The sequence below is a fragment of the Chroicocephalus ridibundus genome, chromosome 1, assembly GCF_963924245.1.
Source record: "Chroicocephalus ridibundus chromosome 1, bChrRid1.1, whole genome shotgun sequence".
Lineage (NCBI taxonomy): Eukaryota > Metazoa > Chordata > Aves > Charadriiformes > Laridae > Chroicocephalus > Chroicocephalus ridibundus.
The window spans coordinates 3,651,537-3,674,825 of NC_086284.1; the positions used below are offsets into that span (position 1 = coordinate 3,651,537).

A 23,289-nucleotide genomic window follows, 5' to 3' on the forward strand; every position below is an offset into this window, starting at 1 on the left:
TTGTCAGGAAGCTCTTATTTGTCTTAAGACTTCATCTTTTCTTAACAGGATGAAAGCCAAAAACTATTATGAGACTTTAAATACATATTGATGGATCCAAACTATAAGTATACATCTGATCAAGTTTACCTAATTGATAAATTTATAACAGAAGCCAAAACACACAGCAAAGCCATTTCTTTTTTAAATATAAAAGGAAATACAAAAAACTTTTCTTGAATGAGTTGAGTAATTATTCTCATGAAATTACATCCACACAGCGGAATTCAATAGAACACAACCCATTTAGCATATGGATTAGCTTTCAAACTGAAGAGGTAATGCGCTAGTGACTGTCACTCCACTTGCACGAGGAACACTTGCGGCTGATCACTAATGGTGGAATACGGGACAGTGTCTACACTTAAGACAATTCTACTCAAGAGCGTGCGTTTGCGGATGAGCAATTCCCCTTTCACCGAAGGCCACACAAAATGACTTTAATAAAGTGCTTGAGCTAAAGATTTAAAAGGCTATTTATACAGGATTATTTTTTTCCTCCTCTAGGGGAGCAGTTTCTTTACAAGATATAACATTCAAAGCTGAAACACTTTCATTTTATCACACTTTTGAAAATCACATACAGTGGGGAACATTTTGGTGTCTCCGCTTAAGAGATACAGGTATCCGCTCTGCTAAGACTCAAGTACAACTCCCTTCTCTAGCTGTCTACATTTCCATTCATATCATAACTCCCAAATTATACCACTTACCAACTATGTTAGGGTCTCAATTTTCTTATGTTAATACTTCTTGCTCTACACAAATATTTGATCACTGGAGTAGAGCAGTAAGCGTGAAGTGTTCCCTCAATTTGGTCAGCAATTTAACTGAAATTCAAATGCTGAATATAAACATTTGTTACACAGTTCCAGAGGTAAGGTATTACCCAGGGGTGGATGAGAACATCAGAGACACGGCTGTTTCCCACATAACGACATGCAGCGTAGCAGCAGCTAACGCTGGCAGCTTTCGTTAAGGATTAGGTGACAAATTTCAAAGATCAGAAGTCAGCAAATTCAAGCCAAACTTGTTAACGATCCCAAGTGATGGGGTTTATACCAATAGGAAGTTTGCCACCAGACAAAAAATTCCCTCTTTCAATTTTGTGTTAGGAATAGTTACAGCAGGCACTAGTGGTAGTGTAAAGTTTAATTTACTATTTCTAAAGATATTTTATGGGTTCAGGATGAACTTCTCCCCCACTGCCCCAGCACAGCTAACATGATCTATGTACCCATGTTGATTTTAAATAGTCCCATCACAGGTTCTGGCAAGGCACGCACGTGGGCCACGTCTTTCCTTTCCTGTAGCAGAGGAAAACTGTTATGCAATAGGTCAAATAGGTGTTATTGACAAAAAAAACCCCAACCAACCAAACAGCCACTCTGGTTAAGGTAACGGAACATTTGACAGAGAATCTCAAATGATGCAGAAACTGAATTTAGGCACACATTCCAGCAGCTGCAAAGTTTTCCATGGTCAGTTTTTATTCTGTCATTTGCTGAACTAAAAATTTCATTGTGGCCTGGGCGGTTCGCATGAAGTTTAACATGAAAGATTAGAATTACCTAATCTCTCTATCATAGATTTTTTTTTCTAGTTGCACTGTTTTCTTCAAATGTCCGTAACAGATCATCGTCCTACCCTGAACAGAAGGCAAGTCAAGACAGCCCCTTGTTTTCATGTGTCCAATATAAAGTACAAGGAAAAGAGCTTTTCAACTTGCTGCTGCTGACAAATATTTTGGATTACAGTGCAGGGGGGCTTCCCCGCACTCACCTTGACAAACTGATTATGAAGATAAGAGATCTCTGGAGGATCTGGCTGTGCCTTGAAAAAATTTTGACACTTATAAAGACCACAAGAAAAAAGAAATACTAGAATAAGAACAAAATACAGAGGTTGTCTGTAAAATCTATTATTAAAATCTGCTTCTACAGATTAACAGTTCTGATGACTGTGAACCCTGACACACTCAAATCTGATTATACATATTCCAACTGACGTTCTAAACCCAGATAACTTAGTGCATACACTAAGTTAAATTTCTAAATAATTTCCCACCTCTTCCATAGGCGTCTTACTTAGGTGTCCTTATTTAAATATGGAAAATAGGATTAGAAAGTTCCTGGATGTAAATAAATAAATTTTCACTAGAGAACCAAACAACCTGTCTAAAACCAATAATCAAAAGTAGTTCTGAACATGAATTCAAGCACGCAAAATCGACTTCTTCCTCAGAGATACATTTGGTAACTGCAAACGAAGCCTGTGCCAAAACAAAGAAACCCCAAATGGCACAGTTAAGTGATCAAGCTAGAAAAAGAAAGTGATGTTACATTTCTGTCTGAGCCAAACGACATTTAATCTGACGAAAGAATATCTTAACCAGCATGTATCTGAAAACTGAGTGATACTTCCGTGTTTTCACAAGTACCAGAAAATACCTACATTTGCAGTTTAAAACAAAATATGCCATAAGCAATATTTGTCCTAAATTTAGTTTTGTTTCTCTTCTGAATAAACCCATTTGTACCCAACTGCTTTCCTAGGAGGAGTTTCTGTACTGGACTTCCCAATGGCTTCACTTAAGTGGCCTCGAGGAGGGGACAAGGAAACCTGGATACTGAACAATAAGAATTCCAATTGAAAATTCTTCCTCTGCATATAACTTTATTCTAAGAGCTAGATACACTGATTCAGGAACTAATTTATGGAAGAGTTAAAGAAATCTGAGAAGACGCACTCTGTTCAGGGTTTTCCATGTTTAAAAAGGAATGTGATTTAATCTTATTTATATTAGATGAGCGGGATAAAAAAGGCAGATTTAATATGATGTAGAATAACTTGTTGTACAGCCAACAATTTATATTTTTGTTTCATCAAGTTGCATCTTGTCTTTTTCTTCCAATTCAAATAAGACTATCATGTTCTTGTTCTTACCTAAAACTGCAATTTCTAATTGCAGCTCTTACAAACTACTTTAAATCTCTATCGGTAACCCTGTGAACTCAGCATTATTGCCTCGGGTATCGCTAACTGTCTAGGTTTACTGTTACGACTAACCTTTACTTCTTATGGTTGAGAACTGTAAAAAATTATTAAGATACTTCCTGTGAGAAATAAGAGTAAAAACGGGTTCAGCTGGACAACTGCTTCAATGAAGACTTCTCTGAGTAACATTAGGATTGTCTACCAAAACTCATCAGCAAACAAAGCATCAACAAATGAAACAGTAGAAAGAGATAAAAATAAGGGGCAGCACAACCCAAAACCCAATAAGTAAAATAACCTGACAAAATGACAAACCAGATTTTTTTTATTATTTTTTATTTATTTTTCATCTTACTTCCCACATACAGGTAGGTGCCAAATTACCATTTTGACCCACCATTCATAATGATTATTCAAAGTTCTCCACAGTTACAAATACTGGGGAAATGACAAGTCCGGCTAAGCTACCTTTACAGACTCAATTTTTCAAGACATAGTAGAATGTTGCTTCCCAAATCCTTTCTTATCTTTAAGCTTGCTGAGTACCCTCATCCTACTTTAAAGGTTAACATTAAAATACTGCTAAATTTTGCCTCAACAGCTGCAGCCACAAATTGTAAATACAATACTCTAATTTCAGCTACGTTTTGTCTCACTAATCCAGAAACAGTTACAGGCACAATTACACAAGCGTAAGCGTACCATGATGGCACATAAACAAGTTAGAGAAGTTTAGAAACTGAATATACCAACACCACAATCCTTCCTCTTATCTGCTCATTTAATCAGATACATTTCTCCTTGGAAAAAATGACAATTTAAAACTGTTTCGTTCATCCTGCAAACATCATCACGTTATGCTTCCAGACAAGAGAAGTTGTGGTATTCTGTTAAACTCAATTTGAGAAAATAACCTGAATTGCTGGATCATCGTAGTAGAATAAACAAGTTATACGTACTTAGGATCACATAGTTATAAAATAATTTATGATGTCCAGAAGCTCTGGAGGTCATCTCCTCTAATCCCACATCTGAAACAGGTCCATTTAGACCCACTAGGTTTGCTAAATTCCACTCAGCTCCTGCAGAGTCTTGACTACACTTATAGGTTGTTGGAGCCTGGATCCCTCTGAGGAATGAGCTCTCAAAGACACCTGCCTGTGGAACTGGTATCAGTGACAACTAGTTTTGTTCAGTTTTATGGCTGCTCTTCTCCCTTTTTATATAAGGTAAAGGCTATCAAGCACACAACTGAACAGGCTTGGAGCTAACAGATCTGGCTGATGTGGCTACTGCTACAAGCTAACTCATGCCTTCAATCCCCCCATGTTTCTATTCTTCAAGTTGAATACAAACCATAGCTTAATTCATCTAGAACTTGATGCAAGTTTAACACATCACATGAGTTAGTTTTTCAGACCAACACAAATTCATAAGAACAGGTCAGGATGGTTATACGTACAATTAGACTAGGAGAACCATCAATGGGAAAACAAGAGTGTGCCTTAAATTACACTTTCCTTGTGAGTCCCTCAACTATTACCCTTTATATTATTTCAAACACCAGCTACTTTATCTTCAGAGCCCCTCATAACTTAGGTTCAGCCTATCTCAACCACTATCCAATCACAGAAATCAATAAAGTTTGGAACGGACCTCAGTTAACATGTAACTCCCCTGCTTCACCTTCGACGTAACTACCCATAGGGTATGTTTTCATGACAGCTGACACAAAACAGGGTGGTCCCATTCCTATCTCTACCTTCTAACAGCCACATACTTCCATTGCTTATGTTATGCCAGCACTGGTGTACTTCTCTCCAAATCATATTAATTTCTCAGAAAAGAAAAAAACATCCTAATTTGAGTGGTGGTGGGAAGATGGGGGACGACACACAGGGGGACACAACCCTGCATAGTTTTTTCGATAGTCCTGCAAGATAAAAACGGCTCACAGAAGACCAAAAATGGCAAAAGCCACTACAGAAGAGGAGATGACAACATGCAAAAGTAAGAAGAGGGAAAAGGAAAGCAGACAGGTCATCCCATTTCAGCAACAATGCGCGATTATACGCCACTGTCTAACTACAGTCATCCGCTGTTCTCCAAAGATGTCTGCTGTGGCCTTCACTGGTTACTCCACATCTCCATAATTCCAAGTTTCCTTAGACCTATCTTATATCCCAGAAGCCTGATGTTCTGGTGCAGATTAAAAAAAGGAACTACTTATCCTCCTCAGTGGAGACAGAATATCCGCCCTCTGCATAAAAGCCATCAGCACAATGGAAAAACATTATTCTCTATCTACTTTCTTAATAAAATACCTATTTTTCTTTCAATGTTTCCTAATTTTCCAGTCTTCTTTCTTCAGCTGGTCTCCTCTGGATTCTCTACAGTTTTACTAATTTTATTTTTTTTTTTTTTAAATATAGTACACCAAGCTGGATACTGAAGCTCTCCACCACCAAATATAATGGAAACAACTTTCTGTCTCATAATACATTCTTCTACAGACATAAAAGAAGGATGTCCATTTTCCCTGCAGCCTCACATTAGTGGTTCACAACAAAAATGAAACAACCCAAAGCCTCTTGTAGTACTCCTGCACTTTCAGATAATCCTTTATACTCAACTTTGACACCTTCCTTACCCATTTAGAACTTTGCACTTGAGAGCATTCACGGAGTACTACTCCAATTTATCAGCATAACTTTGCCTTCTAATCTTGGTCTGAAGAGCAGCTGCAAACATTCCCACTACCATACTACTCTCTGTTAACACGTGGTGTATTCCAACATATCGGCTAGTAATAAAAAGCATCATCAGAACCAGATACGGACATATTCTCCACTTTAAATAACCTCCAATTGGATGGCAAAGTGATGTAGGCAGCCTGTATTGAAGCAGATCTCCCATGCGCTACTTAGTTTAAGAGTCATGCAGGAAAAAATATGCCCAAACACATGCTTGTTACCTGCACCCATCAAGATCAGTTGTTGTTAACAGGAGAGAACTCTCTTTGTTAAAAACATTAATCAATATAAAAGCATCTAAAAGATATTAGTTATCTTTCTAAAGATTAATTTTCCAGGTCCTCTCTTCTCCCTACAATTCCTTTTAGTCTGCTGTTGTTCAGTATTCATATTTTCTTAGAGACAGACACCAAAATTTTACAAGATTATTTAAGCTAGAATCAGAAATTTCGTTTCAGAAGATGTTTACCAGGTCCTTACAATTTGAACTCAACTAACATAAATAAATGTTTCTCAGCATAGCCTTCTGGAGGAAGAAAAAAAAAAAGAAAAAAAAGCATTTAACTGTACTAAATACCTGGTCACAATTTTCTCTCTTGTGAAGCTTAAAGAAAAACGCCTGTTAATGTTTAAGCCATCTCAGCATCATTTTCTCTGCTCTTAGACAGGTATGTTGTCAAGTTAATTATTATGAAATTAACTTCTTATGAAAATAATTAATGGATATCTGGAGTAGATGCAGCATACCAGCAAAAAATTCTTTAGATGAATAACCATCAGTAATTCCACGTCCTTCTGCAAAAGAACTGTTCTGACACAATGAACTACGTCCCCACAAGGGATTTTTGCTGGTATTGTTTGGTTGTTTTTTTTCCATCACAGCTCTCTTAGTATGCCATTTTAAAGAGTGAGTTATAAGCTCTTTTTCAGCACAAAAATACACACGTTTTTATTACAAATCCAACACTCAGAGACAGCTTTAAGCACACATATACAGTAGTGTCGTTTATATACGGTGTAGTCATGCTAAATGAACGCAAGCTAAAAAGTCCGAAGACGAGGAGTCCACAGCTATACTGGGAACAAAATGCGAACAGCAATTCCCAACTCACGTTCATACCAGCAGAGGTTTCTGTCAGCTCAGCCTAAAGCAAATAATCCATGGCTCGCTAGAACTGTCTTGGCCGAGGATGTGAAAGCCTAACTTTGAATCCTTTCATACTTCAAAGTGATAATATTGCTCTCCTTCTACATACCATGGTAGCAGTCTGAAAGACCTCAAAAATCCAGTCTCCCACATGCAACACTTATTTAACCGAAACACGTATACAAAGTTTAACAAATTTAAAGTAGGGAGAGGCCTATCAGCATAAGTGATCCAGATCAAAAATAAAAATAAAAAAATAATTCTACCAGACACTCTTGTCAAACTTTTCCTGCACACCATTTATACGTTGTCTGTAATTTTCAAGAAGTTTGTGGACTTTCAATTGCCTGTATTTCATATAAAGAAGAGGTGGATGTATAAGACTGCTTACACAGGGAAGATTTTTCTCCCCCTCTAATTTAAGTAACACTTCTCGTGACAGCTTTTCAGATATTCAAGCGGTTTTCTTCTGCTAAAGCATTATCCTTGCAAAGTTCCAAGTTTTATCAATATTGCATTACTCTTAGAAACTTTAAGTTCTTCCTCTAAACAAGACAAAACAGCACCCCAAGGCTGAGAAATATGCAAGATACGCTAAAACTACTGAAGACTTTTGCTCTATATTCGATTCCTACAGTACCTTTTAAAAGCATTTTATCATGAAATCTAATCCAAAATAAGTACTAGCTCCCACACATACACTAGCACATTATTCCCACTGAAAAATACCTGTAAACTTAGAGCCTTGATCCTATCTTTACAAACATGCTTAGTAATGAGCCTATGAATCACATTCTAAAGGTGATTCTTGATTACAAGATGAAAAATGCCTGTATCGGCCAACTAACATGACAATTCTTGCATAAGCAGTACGTTCAATCTCAGTATTTAAGAGGGAGGAGAAACAAATATTCTTTTTCACGGACCACGTGCTAGTTTCAATGCATTCATGAATAAAATTATGAATACTTGTTTGTTCAGCATTAAGTCAGTATTTTCAGAGCACATAACTGCAAACACTTGAGGATGCATCCACTTTTTTAGGTTCTGATGAGCTAGAAAGCAGGTACATACCTTAAGGGTTCTGTATGAGCAGTGCTGTTGGAGAATACATTAGGACAGGTGGCCAGGCAGGCTTTGCTTTTGAATGGCAGCCATTTGATTCAATATTGAAATAAATATTTAAGTTTAGTATGTTAGAGTATAATATTAAATTACTATATTAAATATTATAATAAATATTTAAGTATCCAATATAATAGTTACAGTGTGGATAGTCATACACAGTGGATGGATGGAAGCACCATGAATTGCATTAGGTGGAACATTTTTATTTTGATGAAGACTAATTACTTTGAAAATTGTGCAGCTTTAACACTACTTTTATGTCCTACTGCAAACAGGAAGCTATTTCAAGCAAACTGTCTACATACGTGCAAGTTTATCCTACGATTTTACCTTAAGATACATGAAGAAGGCACATTACATGGTTTACAGATAGTTGAGAGAGAGATCAGTACATGATGCTAAAGATATTAACCCTCAGGTCTCTTCATCACCAAGTACACATTGAATACATTATCATGTTGTTCTCTATATCATTCTCCCTGACAAGAATAGTACCCAAGCCATCTGCCTTCACATACTCTAAATTTTTGGCTATAGTATGCACTTATAGCCCTTTTCTTCTGCTCCAAAGGAATTTATTCCGTAAGTATTCCATAGCTATTACACCTCCATACAATAAAAAAGCTGGGCTAATGGAAGAGCATTAAAAACAAGACTTGTGAAACACACAGATGAGCTGCTGTTGTACTGCCAATAGTAACAAGCCCTTGCAGACTGCTCTCAAATATCTCCTAGACTTACACAAAGTACTAACCATGTGCCTTTACCTGGCAGCTTCCTAGCAGCACTGCAGCAACATGATCATAGCCCAGCCTACTGAAACGGAGAAGCCATTTTTGTTAACAGCAGACACTGCAGAACAAAAAGTCCTCAATAAGTACAACTCTATAGTTGTTTTGCAGCAAGACAACTTTTTTTTTCAAGAAGGTGGGCCTTTAACGTAACTGGGATTTACCTCAGTGTTTAACCTTCTTCAATCCTTCCTGATCTCAATTTGTGGGAGTAAGTCCCACAGTTGTTCATGCCACCATCTGTGATCAAGTTCAATGTTCTCTCTTTAAAATTTCCAGTCCCAGAGCTCACCTGGCCCATATGGGATTCAGATCAAACCTGCTAAAAAGCATACCCTAAGGGAGCCAAAGTAGCCCGGCCACCTTCCAACATCTGTGACTTCCTTAATCCTGCATTACAGAAAAACAGAGAAAACACACCTGACTTCACGCACAGCACATTTTGTCAGTAAACATCTCTAGCACAGTTTCTAAATCTAAATATATGTGTCTTCTAAATACACAAAGTATTCACAAAAGTGTAATTTAAGTGTTTTAGATATTTAACTTCCACATCACTTTATTCTAAAAGATGCATTGGAGAGTAATTTTGCAGTAGTGGTGTACATTCCATAGCGTAGTGAAACCAAAACCGTCACTGAGCGTTAACGCCAGCCTGACCTTCTGCCACATCTCACTGAACAGATTTTCAAGCCAAAAATTTCTCCTGATCTTTGTTATTTTAGAACTATTCACACACACGTGTAGTTCGCGTTCTTCCCCTTTGAATGGCAGTGCTGCATCTTTAATTAGACAGTTTAGTAGACAAAGATAAAACAACCAAACCCATCTGATCTGAGTTTTTCCTACTGCAATACTTGTCTCATTTCACTAGCTCAAAAGTCTTACTCGCTCTAGCAAAGTTGTTTGGGATACATGGCATTCCCTCCCATTTTAGAAAAGACTTTGGAAATTAGATTTCCTTCTAAATAGGATCTATTTCAGAGCAAGAATAGCACATTTCACCTGAATGCCTTTGGGAGCTGTCAGGCAACATGTATTTGAGTTAAAGGAGTTATGCCTCTGTATTTGCCTACCTCCATCAGCGCTGAAACTGCGGATAAAGATGTGTATATCCCCCTCCGCAGAACAAAGCTTTTTGGTCAGACTATGACCTTCTCTAATCAAAGGTTTTCCAGTTTCTGGAAAACACTCATGCCAAAACACGTCTTCTACTATGCAGCCTCCCAGACTGCGTAATGCCTGCAGCACACCAAGCGTACTGGTGTCCTCAGCAAACCAGAAATTATACAGCACAATTAGTTCAATGTAATTAAAGCTGTGCATTGTAAAAAGATTTAAATACATGGCAAGACATATTTCTTGGCAGATACTATCCCCTACAGCTTCACCTTCAGTATAGGGTTATCCAGTTAATTACTGGCAAAAAAAAAAAAAAAAACAACAACCCTGACATATCATTTTGTGGAAATATGCCTTCTTTGGTCAAAAGTTCATGCTAGTTTGTTGTGCAAAATAAGCTGTATTGTCAAGAGGTTCTTGATAATACATTTAACTGCTTTTCATGTACTTGCACAGACTAGCAAAATTGAGAGTTTAACCTGATAAAGGGAAAAATCTGGGAAACTTCTGTACCTAGCACCAAAGAAGTTTAAGCCATATCCTAAAATGGTATGATTATGAAATCATGTTCTTCCAACATCATAAAGATGCAAAAATGACTTAAAGTAATTTAGGTTCATTTTAATATAGGAATATCAAAAGCTCAGTACATAAAATTACTGAAAGTGGTGCACTTTCTGGTATATAAGAAACAGAAGTCACGTTGATTCAGATTTTTTTTTTTATATTAATAGTACTTATTGCAAGACTGTGCTATATGTTTTTCCTGATAAATAGCACAATGCTGACCTATTGGAGCAGAATTCCTCAGACAGCGAGAATCCGGGCTGAAGCCTACTATGAATAAACTTTACACACATCGTGCTACAATCCAGTTATGCAGCATTTCCTATTTTGTATGGAAAATCTGTATATCTTACTTTTCTGTTGATCTCTCAGGAAATACCTATAGCAGTGCCCTGTCAGATGATCACTCGCTGCTTTAGCTGACTAAACGGAGCTTAACAGTTCTTAATGAAAACTGTAGCTCTGACTTAAGAGCTTATAAACCATGACATAAGTAGCAGCCTAACAAAAGTGGAAAAAGGGGAAAAGTAGGAAAAATAAGGCAAAGTCAAGAAAATCACACTGCTAATAAGCCACAAAACAAAACACAGATTTCATGAGGGAGTTTTGCTGAGGAATACATTTTTTTACTGTAATTTCTATAAAAGACGCTGGTCAACCCCAAACCAGTAACCCTCAAGATTTTACCATAAGAGCTCTCTCTCCACCGACAGTGCAGGGGCAATAAAAACACTTACCCGAAGCTTGCTGCAAAGCTTTCCTTACCAAATCTCAGTTAACAGACCAAGGAGGAAAGCAATTTAAATTATTTGCCTATTATATCCTATGATGCTTTTCCTTAAAGGAAAAAAAAAATATCCTGACAGATGATTTGAATGTGCAAAGCAGGAAATCCTCAAACTTCAAATACTTATCATTCAATTAAAATCAAACACTAACCTTCTCCTACAAAGCGACTGGCAGAAAAATCACACAAGACAGCACAGGTTTACACAGTTGGGTACTTGGGCTAATATCTCAGAGATCAAACAGGCTAAGTTTTGTACTCCCCGATGTTATACAAAACAGTCTGAATACAGTTTTGCAGAAAGTGTCTGAGATTTTTCTTTATCTATGCTGAAAAACTGAAAGAAAAAATCGGCTTCGTAACAAGCATGGGGACTGAGATGACAGTATAAAGTCTGAAATTAATTCTAGACATGAAATTGTGAAATTGTGTTGCTTTCCCTCTATTCCTTGCTCCTTCCCCTAGATCTCACAAGTGATTTCTTCATGTGAAAGGCCACCTACATACCAGCCATCTCTATATGACTTCTGTCTACTCCTCAGTGGGACTAATCTTCACTTTTCCCAGCAGAATAGGAGAAAGAAGCGGAACAAAAAGCATGAAGCTGCTGCTTCCATGCTAACTTATCTGGTGACGTGCAACATTCTAGTAGTTTTGGTTAAAAGTGTCACTACTTTCTAAATTATAATTTTTAAAGCAACTAAAATTCAAGGTACCTGGATCTAGAGTACTTCTTTCAGCCATTTTAATGCAAGCGCCATCAATTCCATACCATCTGTTTCACATTTTGCACTTAAAGCAGGTGAACTCCTTAAAGGATGTTTGCCACTGACAGCCACTTTCATACCTTTTCTTTCGGCCAATACACGAACTGTTAGCAAACTGGACAAAACAAAGCACCAGAGCTTAAAGAAAGAAAAAAAAGTTACCTTTCCCCCATCAAAACACAGGTATCTTCACAAAACTGTTTCAACTGACACTCATGTACCGTAAGCGTGCAGCTCTCCCGTGAAGGGAGGCAGCTGAAGTAAAGGAACAGCTAAAATCCTCCATGCTATTAATAAAAATGTTGGAAATGCCTGCCTAATTTAGCTTTTACTTCCTTCTTCAATCTAGACTAACATCTCCCATGAGATATTTGGAGCTCCCTGAGCAAACAAAACTCATCCTGGCTCATCCAAGTAACGCTTCAATGCCCATTTGACCAGCACCCTTTTATAAGGGCACAACAGCTGAAGGATCAAAACCATCCTTTACGGCCCACATCGAAGCTGCTCAGAGCGAAAGTTTTTAAATATACCACGATACAGGTAGGGTGAAGCAGAAATGGTTTTCATTGAACATGGAGAGAGAAGAGGAAGACGTATTGTCCAGCATCGTACATAAAGCTTTACTGATTTTCAGTAGATAAAGCCAAGCATCTTACAAAGGGGAACCCACCCTCCTACAACAATGCTGTTATGTCATTTTCATAAACCCAGATCAGCTCTTTCCTTCACCCCCCAATTTTAAGGATCGTTCGTGGGCACATTCTTAGTGACTGTGTGGTTACTGAGTTTCACAAAGTTTTAGAGAAAATACAGAGTTTCAAACCCTTAAGTTTGAAACTAGATGAGTAAGGGAAGTTGAACACAGAAACAACTCTGTATCCCACAGCTTTCAGACAGGAATTTCTCTATTTACCATGCACAAAGACACATCCCTATCACAAACAGCCTCTAAGATAAACTAAAGCCAAGAGCAGAAGTAAATATAATCTGCTTTTGGTTCTCAGTGAAAGAAAGATGAGTTCAGCCAGATTCTATCTTTAAAATGGAATTGTTCCGTAAAGAAAAGCTCTAACAATGCTTTTGCACTGTGATTTCATTTGCTTCAAAGTAAGACTTGTTCACTGGTTAAAAAGTCAGAGAGCTAAAAAGAATACGGAGCTGCAGTAAAACTAGGTGTTATAACATCTCGTGTCAGCCCCGCTACATACCAAAAGGCTGACCACATTCCTGTCTACAAAGGCTCCTCATTAACAGTTTAAAATAAGGACGGAAGTATCTCCTCTGTTGCACTGTAGTTTACTTACAGATAATTAAATCTGAAGAAAGTCTCCTCGTAAAATAACTGTGTGTAAACAAAAAGCAAAACCCAACAAAACAGAATATCAGCTCCTGGAAACGTAAGGGCTTCAAATTCATAACAATGCAATTCCATACATCAGAGGTTGAACTCACTGTGCCGTTCCTTGGTATCTGAGAACTAACGCAAAAGCTTCTCTGGATTTCCATCCATTCACATGCCAAATTCGGCACTGAAACAAACTGCACATATATTAGTAATGCAAAGTAATCTGCTAGGAAGTTTACTTAATTTATGGTTTAGCTTTAATTACATTTGGTAGGCTTAATGATGCTACTGTTGTGGCAAAGCATTCCAACTGAGCAGGTCAGGAAGAAAGTCTGAGCTAGCTCGCTATTAACTATCAAAAACTTAAAAACAAAAGTCTGGGTCCAGACCATCATCTTCCCCCAAAGTACAACATAGTGTGCTAGTCCCTGTGTTTCCAACAGTTTACACCTCGGAGTTGCGCATCCTGAGTTTTTCCATCAGACAGCTAATCAAATACAGCAACTTACTATGCATTTCATATCCTTATTATAAATAACTACAGCCCAGGAACGCAGAAGCATTCCTACTTGGTTTCCGTTGACTTTTCTTTCATTCCTGTGATTAAAATCCACTTCACGTATGTTTTTGATACTTAAATTTTATTCTGCAATGCTGTACTGTGACACTCGTGACTGAAATGCAAGCACTCCAGGGAGACATAGCTCCTATTAAATTTATCACAGGTTATTAATCTATTACAGAAAATTTTATTAAAAGGATAATACAACTAAGTTTGGTAATTTGAATAAAACCCAGCTAATTAGAGCATGTCTACATCAATGAAAGCAGAGTGACATGGACTGTCACCATGCGAATTAATTCAAAATTAAAATCTACCGAAGGGTTACAGTATATTTCTAAATAGTAAACAAACTCAGTTTGTCAAGAGGAAAAAAGGACACAGGGACATTGTCCAGAAAGGCCTTTTTTCCTGTTTAACTGCAACTACGATTTGAACAGTACTAGTTGTAGCTCATGATGAATAAAAAGTAATTGCAAGTAAAATACCTGAACTTCGCCCTTAAAACTTACAAACCAACAGAATCAATTATGTAAATATTAAACTGAACTACTCCTTGTAAGACAGAAAAAAAGGATAAAGGCATTTCATAAAACAGACTCTATGAAGCGGGCTTTACATCAACACAGAAAAGAACTGCTTCTGCAGCTGTATGTAGGTGCTATTACATAATGAAGTAAATATTCCAGACTGATTTTTAAATGAAAGTTATTTTTATTCTCTTCATAACAGTGTATTTGCTGAATTATGAGCACCAATGGTTTCTGGCAAATAGAAAAAGAGACAGACAATTAAATCCAATCAAATTGCATCACCATTCTCAGCATGGCGGCCTAACCATCACAATAGTTTAAACAACTTTTAACATTTCACATCAAAAATTAGGTCAGGTCAAGAATATACAGAGTTGCAGATCAGAAAAATTCATAAAGTTTGAAATAGGCTGCAATAATGGCTGCAACTATGATGGCAATACTGGGGGGTAAGGAAGGGGAAGGGGATAAATCAAATTCAAGTGTGACCTGATTTCCAATTAAATATCGACCCATTTGTCAGCAAGAGCAGAGATACCAGCCAAATAAATCAAGTGCAACTGTAAACAAATGTAGGTAAAATGCTGATGTGATTTCTGAACATATGCGGAGAAAGGGGGGACGGGGGGGAAGAGGGACGCACTGCTACATAACAAAACTAAACCCAAAACAAAAAGCACACACCTGAAAAAAGCAAGAGGCAGGTACAGAAACATCACAATATCACATTACAGCTCATTACCCACCCCAGAGGAATCCAAACATCGCCAACAGCAAAGCAAGTTACAAGCAGCCCAGAAGAATGCCAAAGAACACGAAGACACCCACTTCTACCTTTTGATAGCCAAGACACCCAACCTTCTGATCTGGCAGACAGAGCAACAAATCACAGAGCTGCTCTCAGTGGATTTACTACCAGATTAAAGGCATAGAGAAATCTAAAAAAATAATAAAAAAATATTTAAAACATGTTTACTTCTGTTTGTAACCTGAGTTTAGTTTAGAATTCTGAATTCTGGGTCTTGAAATCCAGTTTACTACTGTACCTTTAGAAACTCAGGCCACGCAGCTGAATGCCAGTGGCTTGGTTTTGGTTTGTTGGTGTGTTTTTTTGTTTATTTTTGAACAGAACTAATTGAGGAACGATATGAATTTCATTATCACCTTTTTCAATAGGATTTTTAAAAAAATCAGTTTTTACAAGCTATTAAAGTGGAACTTTTTTTAGACACTAAATATTTGACTAGGAAACAGTGCTATTAAGGACTCAAATTAATACAATTTAAAGCACAAATTATAAGTATTAACACCTGATGAAGTTTATAAACAATAGAGATACTTTGTTGATGTCATAGTACACGTCTGGCAACTGAGCTCCATGCTACTGCAAGTACCACGTTTAGAGTAAATATGTGAAATACCAGAGTAATTTCAACCCGTGCAAACTTGTCATTTCCTACATAAGCAAAAGAATCAGTGCTGCGAGACAGGCACCGCTGCTTGAGCGTACAGATGTTGTGACTGAAGAACTGCTTGCTTGGGAGGAAGCAATAAAGAACATTAAGTGAAGATTTCAAGAGTGCCTTCTGAGGAGAAAGGGAAAAAGAAGGGGTTGATGTGGAGAGCTCTTCCTCAGTAAATTAACATAGGTCTGAAGGAAATTATATGGGAGAGCTCAGAATGACTATAACAGACACCTTTTGTATTTTTTATTTTACAGACCCTGTATAGGTCATGACATGAATTAAAATGAAGCCACAGGATTCCCCTTTATGCCACCACTGGTCTCTTCAGTAAATTTTCTTATGCTTCATGCTAGGAATTGGCACTCCCAAGTTTGGTGTACACTCTCTGCTTCAAGATAAAACTTATAAAATCCTAATTTACTCATGCTTAATATTGCAACTGATCCAGATAAGCATTACTTTAATAAAGCTCCTTTAGCAAAATAGCACAGGAGATGTTTAGTCACAATAAGAAAATCCAGTGTATTTGTGAAGTCTTTATGAAATGCTTAACTTCATTAAGTTATTTTCACACAGTTAAATACAGCTTAGTTCCGTAATTTCTCAAATCTCAATACCCGATTTGTCACATATTACTCATAACTTGGATTCGCCATTAGTAGACTTGAGTACCACAAGATTGCACTGAATTTACTAACATTATTTTAAGGTTTAGAAACGACTGGCTAATTAATAAAGTTCTGATGTAAAGCTAGGAGTGAAATACAAACCCACAAATTTTTGTATCAACATCAGCTTCTTTCCTTTCCACTTGGTTGCAGCTTTTTGGCCAGTTATTTCTTCTTTGCTTCTAATCTGGTGCAGATGTAATCAGTAAAAAAATCTCTCCTACCTAAGCCTTTGCAAGATAACATTCAGCTCCAAGTTACAACTACTTCTAGAATTAACCACTGAGATTTCCTGCTGGTTGAATCCTTAAGCTCACATAGCGATGTACAAAAAAACCCCAGTTTGACACAAAGCAAAATTTTCATTGCTGCAGCAGTCGAGTTTGCTAAAATACTCAGAAGTAAGAACACATACTTGAGATTATTCCTTTAAACTTGTATTATCAACTATTTAGAACTGTTTAGTAACTTTCCCACTACAGGACTTCAAGATTTCATAAATAAGTCATTTACAATACTTACCTGATTTCTTCTAACATGCTTGAGGAACAGCTTCTGCACGGTTTACAGAAAATACATGTGTGCATACCCAACCAGTAGTAGACAGGTGAGCTACTTTTAAAGAATCGATGTTTGAGAATTAGTGAGTGAAAAGATTTTAAAGATACTGAGAAACTTAAGAAGGCTGTTAAAAAAAAAATAAGCTTTCAAATACAAAAGGTGTCTCTGCTTCAAAAAAGGTCCTGCATTTTCCATGGAGAAGATGATGTCAGTAACATTTTATAAGTGAACTTTCCCAGCATTCTACCATCATCAGTAGTTTACTGATCATGTACTTCACATAAGGCAGGATACACAAAGCAAAAAAGGGAAGCTTTAAATTCCGTGTTGGATAAGTCATCTCTTTTGTATTATTATGCAAACTAGTGTTACTTTGTGAGCCAAGTCACTAGGAACAGCTTAAAACTTTCACATCTACAGATCAAAACCCGATGTTAAGATTAGGAACTAAAGACCGAAATAGATCATTAGGTCACAGGCTGAACTGCAAAAGAATGCCTCTTCCAAGCATCACTTTTGGAAGACACAAGAGATGACCACACCATTTAAAAAAAAAAAAAAAAAAAAAAAAAAAATCACCATTAGAGCCATAGCCCAAAGTTACACGACACCTGAATAACCACAGCTGATGGGAAACAATGGCAGCATGAAGATTCATAGTAAGCTGATTGCATGTGTCCTACAGCTTCTCCTCCTTAGATCCTGCCTCTTACTTCATCCGAAGTAGAATACTGCTTCAGGCTAAGTAAAATAAAACAACAGCTGCAGAACTAAATGGCGATTCTTTCTGCAAATGAGCAGCTGTGGTAGAAAATTGGCCCTCTAGCAGTTTAGAGGAGTACGATAGTTCTCGTACTCTACTAAAAGGCACAACCAAATATTCCAAAGGAATTCTAGTAAAAGGTTAGGAAAAGTTGGCTAAGGAAGAAGTGATAAAGGAATCACGGAAGAACTCAGAGAGAAAAATGAATACTTCAAAAGAAAGTTGTAATAATGCAATTATCTGTATTTAAAATAATTACAGTTAGGCAGAACAGTTCTAAGCAAAAAATAACAAAGGACTGCCTCCAGAAACTGAAGTCAACAATAAAATGGGAAGCAAAGCCATGAGAAACTTCAGGTAATCCTGCCAAAACCAGAAAGAAAATATGGATTTGGTGAAGTACTACAGTACCATAAAAGGAACGCAGATAGTCTACTGGAGAACACAGTAGTATCCACAGACAGCAGGAGTTAACTCGCCACATCGCCGAAATAACCCAGTTACGCTTTAGTATGTAAAGGCAGGTGCTCACCTAAGGGGCTGTTTTTTCCCAGCTTTACTACAAGTTTTGTGAGATACAGGGAAAAGCAATGATCCTTGTCCCTCAGTTCTACAACATACCCTCTGCGTACCATCTCATTTGGAAACAGAAGCTGTCCCTAGCACAGATAGAGAGCAAGTCTTTAGCTGGACTTTCTTTTGTACTAGTGGCCTCTAGACAAAACCAAAACAGCTGACACTAGGGACTTGGGAAATAGGTTCCGAACAGGCTCAATTAAGTTTACTTTCACTTACATAGCTTCTCACAAACATCTACGCAACACAATGCAGGGTGCTGGTTTACTGTCTTCCTTAAAAATACAGATTTTTCTTCACAATAAGAAGTCAAGGAAGTTACACTACACTCTGGCATAACTAGAGAGAGATTTCCTGTTACGAATGGATAATTACAGCATTGCTACTTCCTTCCAAGCCATCCATCCACATTCTCCTTTAAAGAGCGCTACTCCATTAGCTACAAGCTATACCATTCTCATTCAAGAGCCCAACCCTAAACGTGTTTCACATCAGAGCTGTTTTAACCACACTCCACACCACACACCGGTACACAAACGTTTTTATGCTACTGAGATATCACTGCTACAGCAGTTTCACTGAACTGACCTAGTGAAACCTACTTGGCATTAACTATGTATCTTCTGGTTTTCTTAATATGAATTATCCACCATGCATATATATGCAAGCACACACACTTCCCCCCCCCATTAGAGTCACATGAAAAAAGAGTGAATCCTGGCAACAAGTTTTCCAGCAACATTTACATTCAAACTACCTAAAACACTTGTTCTTAGCATCACCATAAAGCACTGAACAGAGCAACCAAAAACTAAAAAAGAAAGTGCTGCGTAAATCACAGCAGACAAGTTAAACCCACAAACCAGTTTTGAGCTATCACTGTGCAGAGAGGTGTGAAAACTAGGACAGAGTCCTAGTGAAACTAGGTTTTCTGTAAAAGAATTTCATGAACTATTCTTGGAGGGTTTCAAGGCTATTAAACCTGTCTGATGACTGTAAAAGAAGTAATCCATCATTACAAAAGCAGCACCTACCTTACAAAACAGGGAATCCTCCATCCCAGCTATAAAAGTGGACCTCCAAAACAGGAGAAAAAAAACATATCCTGAGTGCAAGTATATGACCGTAAAATGATTGTTGCTACCTATCGTAGGCCAAGTCCACTTGTAAATCAGAATTCTAATTATTTCTCCCTCAAAACAAAGAAGCAACTAAGCTTTGTAATGGGAGAGAAAGAACATTCTTTGGAGTAGATTAGATTTTTATCATTATGGGCTAAGAATGCCTTTTTTTGTTTTTTTAACATTCTTTGATTATTAAGGTAATGGTCACTGAGGGAAATACATAGGGAATATACAAGCCTAGGGTGGGGAGCACTTCAGTTTTGGAACTCCATAGACAGCAAGATAAATAAGGGTAGGAGTAATCATGCACACAGCTACCTATGTTGGATTTTACCCATTTGTATTAGTTAATGTGAGGGTGAGCTACTTAAGTGTGTTCATGATGGCTCAAGCTTAATTAAAATAAGAATTTCAGAAACAGGACAATCAAAGATTTTGACACCTGTACAAGCAATACAAATACCAGATTAACAAGAATATATGTCATGGTCACAGAAAATGCTACAAAACCAAGACTTTATCCCAGGACAGTATTAGAAAACTCAGCTTATCAACTCATCCAGGACACAACCTTTAACAAAGTAATTTTTAACTGTCATAATTGTAATAAACACTAATTAGAAAAATATTTAAGAAGCATGCCACCTACGAAGACTGGTATCTTAATTGTCATTCACAGTGAGATGTCAGTTCATAGGACTTATCTAGTAGTTAAATTGTCTGTTGTAAAAGGAAGACGTGCAAGTAATTCAGAGGTGGGGCTTGAGTCACAGTTTGTGCAAAAAGTCTTCACTTTTAAACATACAACCATAAACGGCATGAAAAAAAGAAAATTTTCAAAATACAAAACTGTGTGTCATTTCCTGATCTCAGGAACAGAGACTCCCAACAAACTTATTACAGCATACAAAGCTTATCTACCCATGATCTATTTTAAACACTAAAAAAAAAAGTGACTAGTAGTAAAACTAACAAAAAATAAGATTGCTTGGCTCTGATACAAAAATACTCTGAGAAAGAGGCAGGAACTGGAACCTAGAGTAGACAAGGGAAATTCAGAAATGAGCTTCTCCTGCAGCAACTACCAGATAGCTTTCTAAGGAAGTTCAAGCACCCTTCTACAGCAGCATCCTATAGGTCTCAGTTAGGATGTCCCCTATACACAGTTCAGAACACCGCCCTTTATGCGCACGTCAGTCTGAAGAGCAGTTGTCTGATCAGTTTGACATTCCTTTCTGATGTTCTTTTTCATAAAACTTATACCATGAAATAATTTGGCTGCTAAATGCCCTATTACTGTAACTGTACTTTTCGCACTATTCCAAGCTAAACCTGACAGTTTTTTTTCCAGAAAGCCTCCCTTCTGTTGTGTGAAATCCAGTAACACCACGACTTCATACAGAAGCCATATGTCAAGGTGTTTTCTCTACCTGTGACTAAGTTATTTAAAGCCCAAAGATTTCCTCAGCCTTCTGACACCCTGGGCTGACCAAAAATAACAAAGCCACTCAGTTACTACTCAGCCTTCAGGCAAGAAACGAAATGGAAGAGGGAATACCAGAAGGAAACTAAGGCAGCTGTGCAGGGGCTACCCTAAAAAAATTGATCGCATCCCTCTCAGGTACTCACAGAACAAGAATTCCTTAAACCTTTTAAGTCAGACTTATTTTGGCAGAAAGAAGAAATAACCAAAATACAATTAATCCTAGTACTGTTATCTAGTATATAGAGCAACTCAGAAGGCACAAATTCCAGACACATGAAGACCCAACCTTCTCCTCACAGATGTGGGTGGGGGGAAAGGAGAAAGCACACATACACAAGGCACAGCCACTCATCTCTCTCCAGTATCTTTTGTTACTTATTGGGGGAAGGAGGGCAGGGGGGAGAAGCATCCTTAAGAGGCCTAAAATAAATAGATGCAAGATAATCAGGTATTCAAGCCAAGAACATCGTCAGTCCTGTGACCTTACAGCTTAGTGGAAGACACACTAGTATGAACTTCAGTGCTCATCATTCTCTTCAGAATCACCTGGATGGAACAGAGTTGATAGGAAACCTTTTAAGCCTTCCCATCTTGGATCTATTTTTAATAGAAGGTGAAAAACGGCCAGTCCTATATGGGATGTTAAGCTCAGGTACTGAAGGTATAAAGAAGTCCTCTTAGGCCCATCTTCCCAAGCGAAGGAGAAGGACTAGGAAGGATAAGACTAGGAAACACATCCTTACTGACAGAGATTAGTTCCTCAGGCTCTCATTCACATCTTCTTCAACACGGAAGGGTTACAAGAATGATAAAGAAACAATATTTTTTTTTGTCTAGTAGACTAACTGGGAAAGAATTAAGATAACCGATCTGCTACTTGTTCTTAAAACTCCTGCACCTCCTCTACAGAACAGGCGAGTGCTGCCGTAGCAAAACACAAATGAGATCAATTAGTAAGGAAATTACAGCCCACTCCTCTGCTTGGCCTCTGTGGTTCCCTCTCTTCAAGGAAGGGGTACGAGGACAGTCCTGTCCTTCAGGAGCTCACATTGTCCAGGGCCCTGTGCACAGGGAAGAGCTAGTAAGGCCCCTTCTGGAGAGCAGATACGCTGAACAGCCTCTCCCGAGCTCTCCATCGCCACGTCCCCGATCCTACACCCCCCCACCCCCCACGCCATGAGACCGTCCTATGCTGAAACACACAGAGCTCCTCCGCCTGAGGAGGCTCCACGTCCCCGCGAGGCCGGTGGGAAAGGCGGCAGCCCTACAGCGGGAACTCCGCTCCACAGGACCCCGGGACAGGCCGGGCGATCCCCCCCGCGCTGCGCAGCCCGGCGGGACGGCGCGGAGAAAGCCCCTCGAGCGCCATCCCTCCTCCCCCGGTACTCACAGTCCAGGTGCTTCTTCTTGGGCCCCATGACCTCGTGGGTGGTGGCCTTGCAGACGGTCTTCGAGACCGCCGAGCCGGTCACGCTGTGCTGCGCCGCCGTGATGCGGTCGGTGAGGCTTTGGCCGGACATGGCGGGTTTGCTGGCGGCGCTGGCAGCGAGAGCGGCTCCGCTCCCTCCTCAGGGGCCGGGGACGGGAGGACTAGCCGGGGGATGGAGCTGTACCGACTCCTCACCCCGCCGTGCCGCAGGCGGCCCCCGCTCCGCCCTCAGGGACGGACCTGTCACCCGAGCAGGGACCCCTCCTCCTCCCACCCCCCTCCCCCAGCCGCCGTCCCCTCCCCCTGCGCGCCTTCCGCTCGGTCGGGGACAGGGGGGACACACACTGGGCGCCGCAGGAAAATGGCGCCCGGCAGAGCTCCTCCTCGGATCTTTCCGGGGCCGCCCGCATCACGTGATCCCACACACCCGGCGCCCCGCCCACGTGACACCGGCCCGCCGCGAGGCTCCTCGGTGCAACAAAGCGGGGCGGGGGGACACGAAGGGGGAATGTCACGTGGGGCCGCGCGCGCCCCTGCGCGGGCGCGGCTGCTGCGGGGCGACCGTTGGGGCGGTGGCGGCTCCGTCCCCTCAGCGCTGAGCGCGGAGACGGGGCGACAGGGACAGCGACAGCCCGCCAAAGCCAGGCCGTGCCTGAGGGGGGGCGGCATCCCCTC

General features: G+C 39.2%; 1 protein-coding gene across 7 annotated transcripts in view; it reads right to left on the reverse strand.

Moving 5' to 3' along the window:
* The window catches only part of PICALM (phosphatidylinositol binding clathrin assembly protein), a 70,786-nt gene extending 47,771 nt beyond the window's left edge, over positions 1–23,015 (reverse strand). For all 7 annotated transcript variants that reach the window (XM_063326137.1, XM_063326129.1, XM_063326120.1 and 4 more), the window contains exon 1: positions 22,576–23,015. In XM_063326137.1, coding sequence (XP_063182207.1) covers positions 22,576–22,705 — 130 coding nt within the window. In that variant the 5' untranslated portion in view covers positions 22,706–23,015. The remainder of the gene's footprint in view (positions 1–22,575) is intronic.
* Between the last annotated feature and the right edge of the window lie 274 nt (positions 23,016–23,289).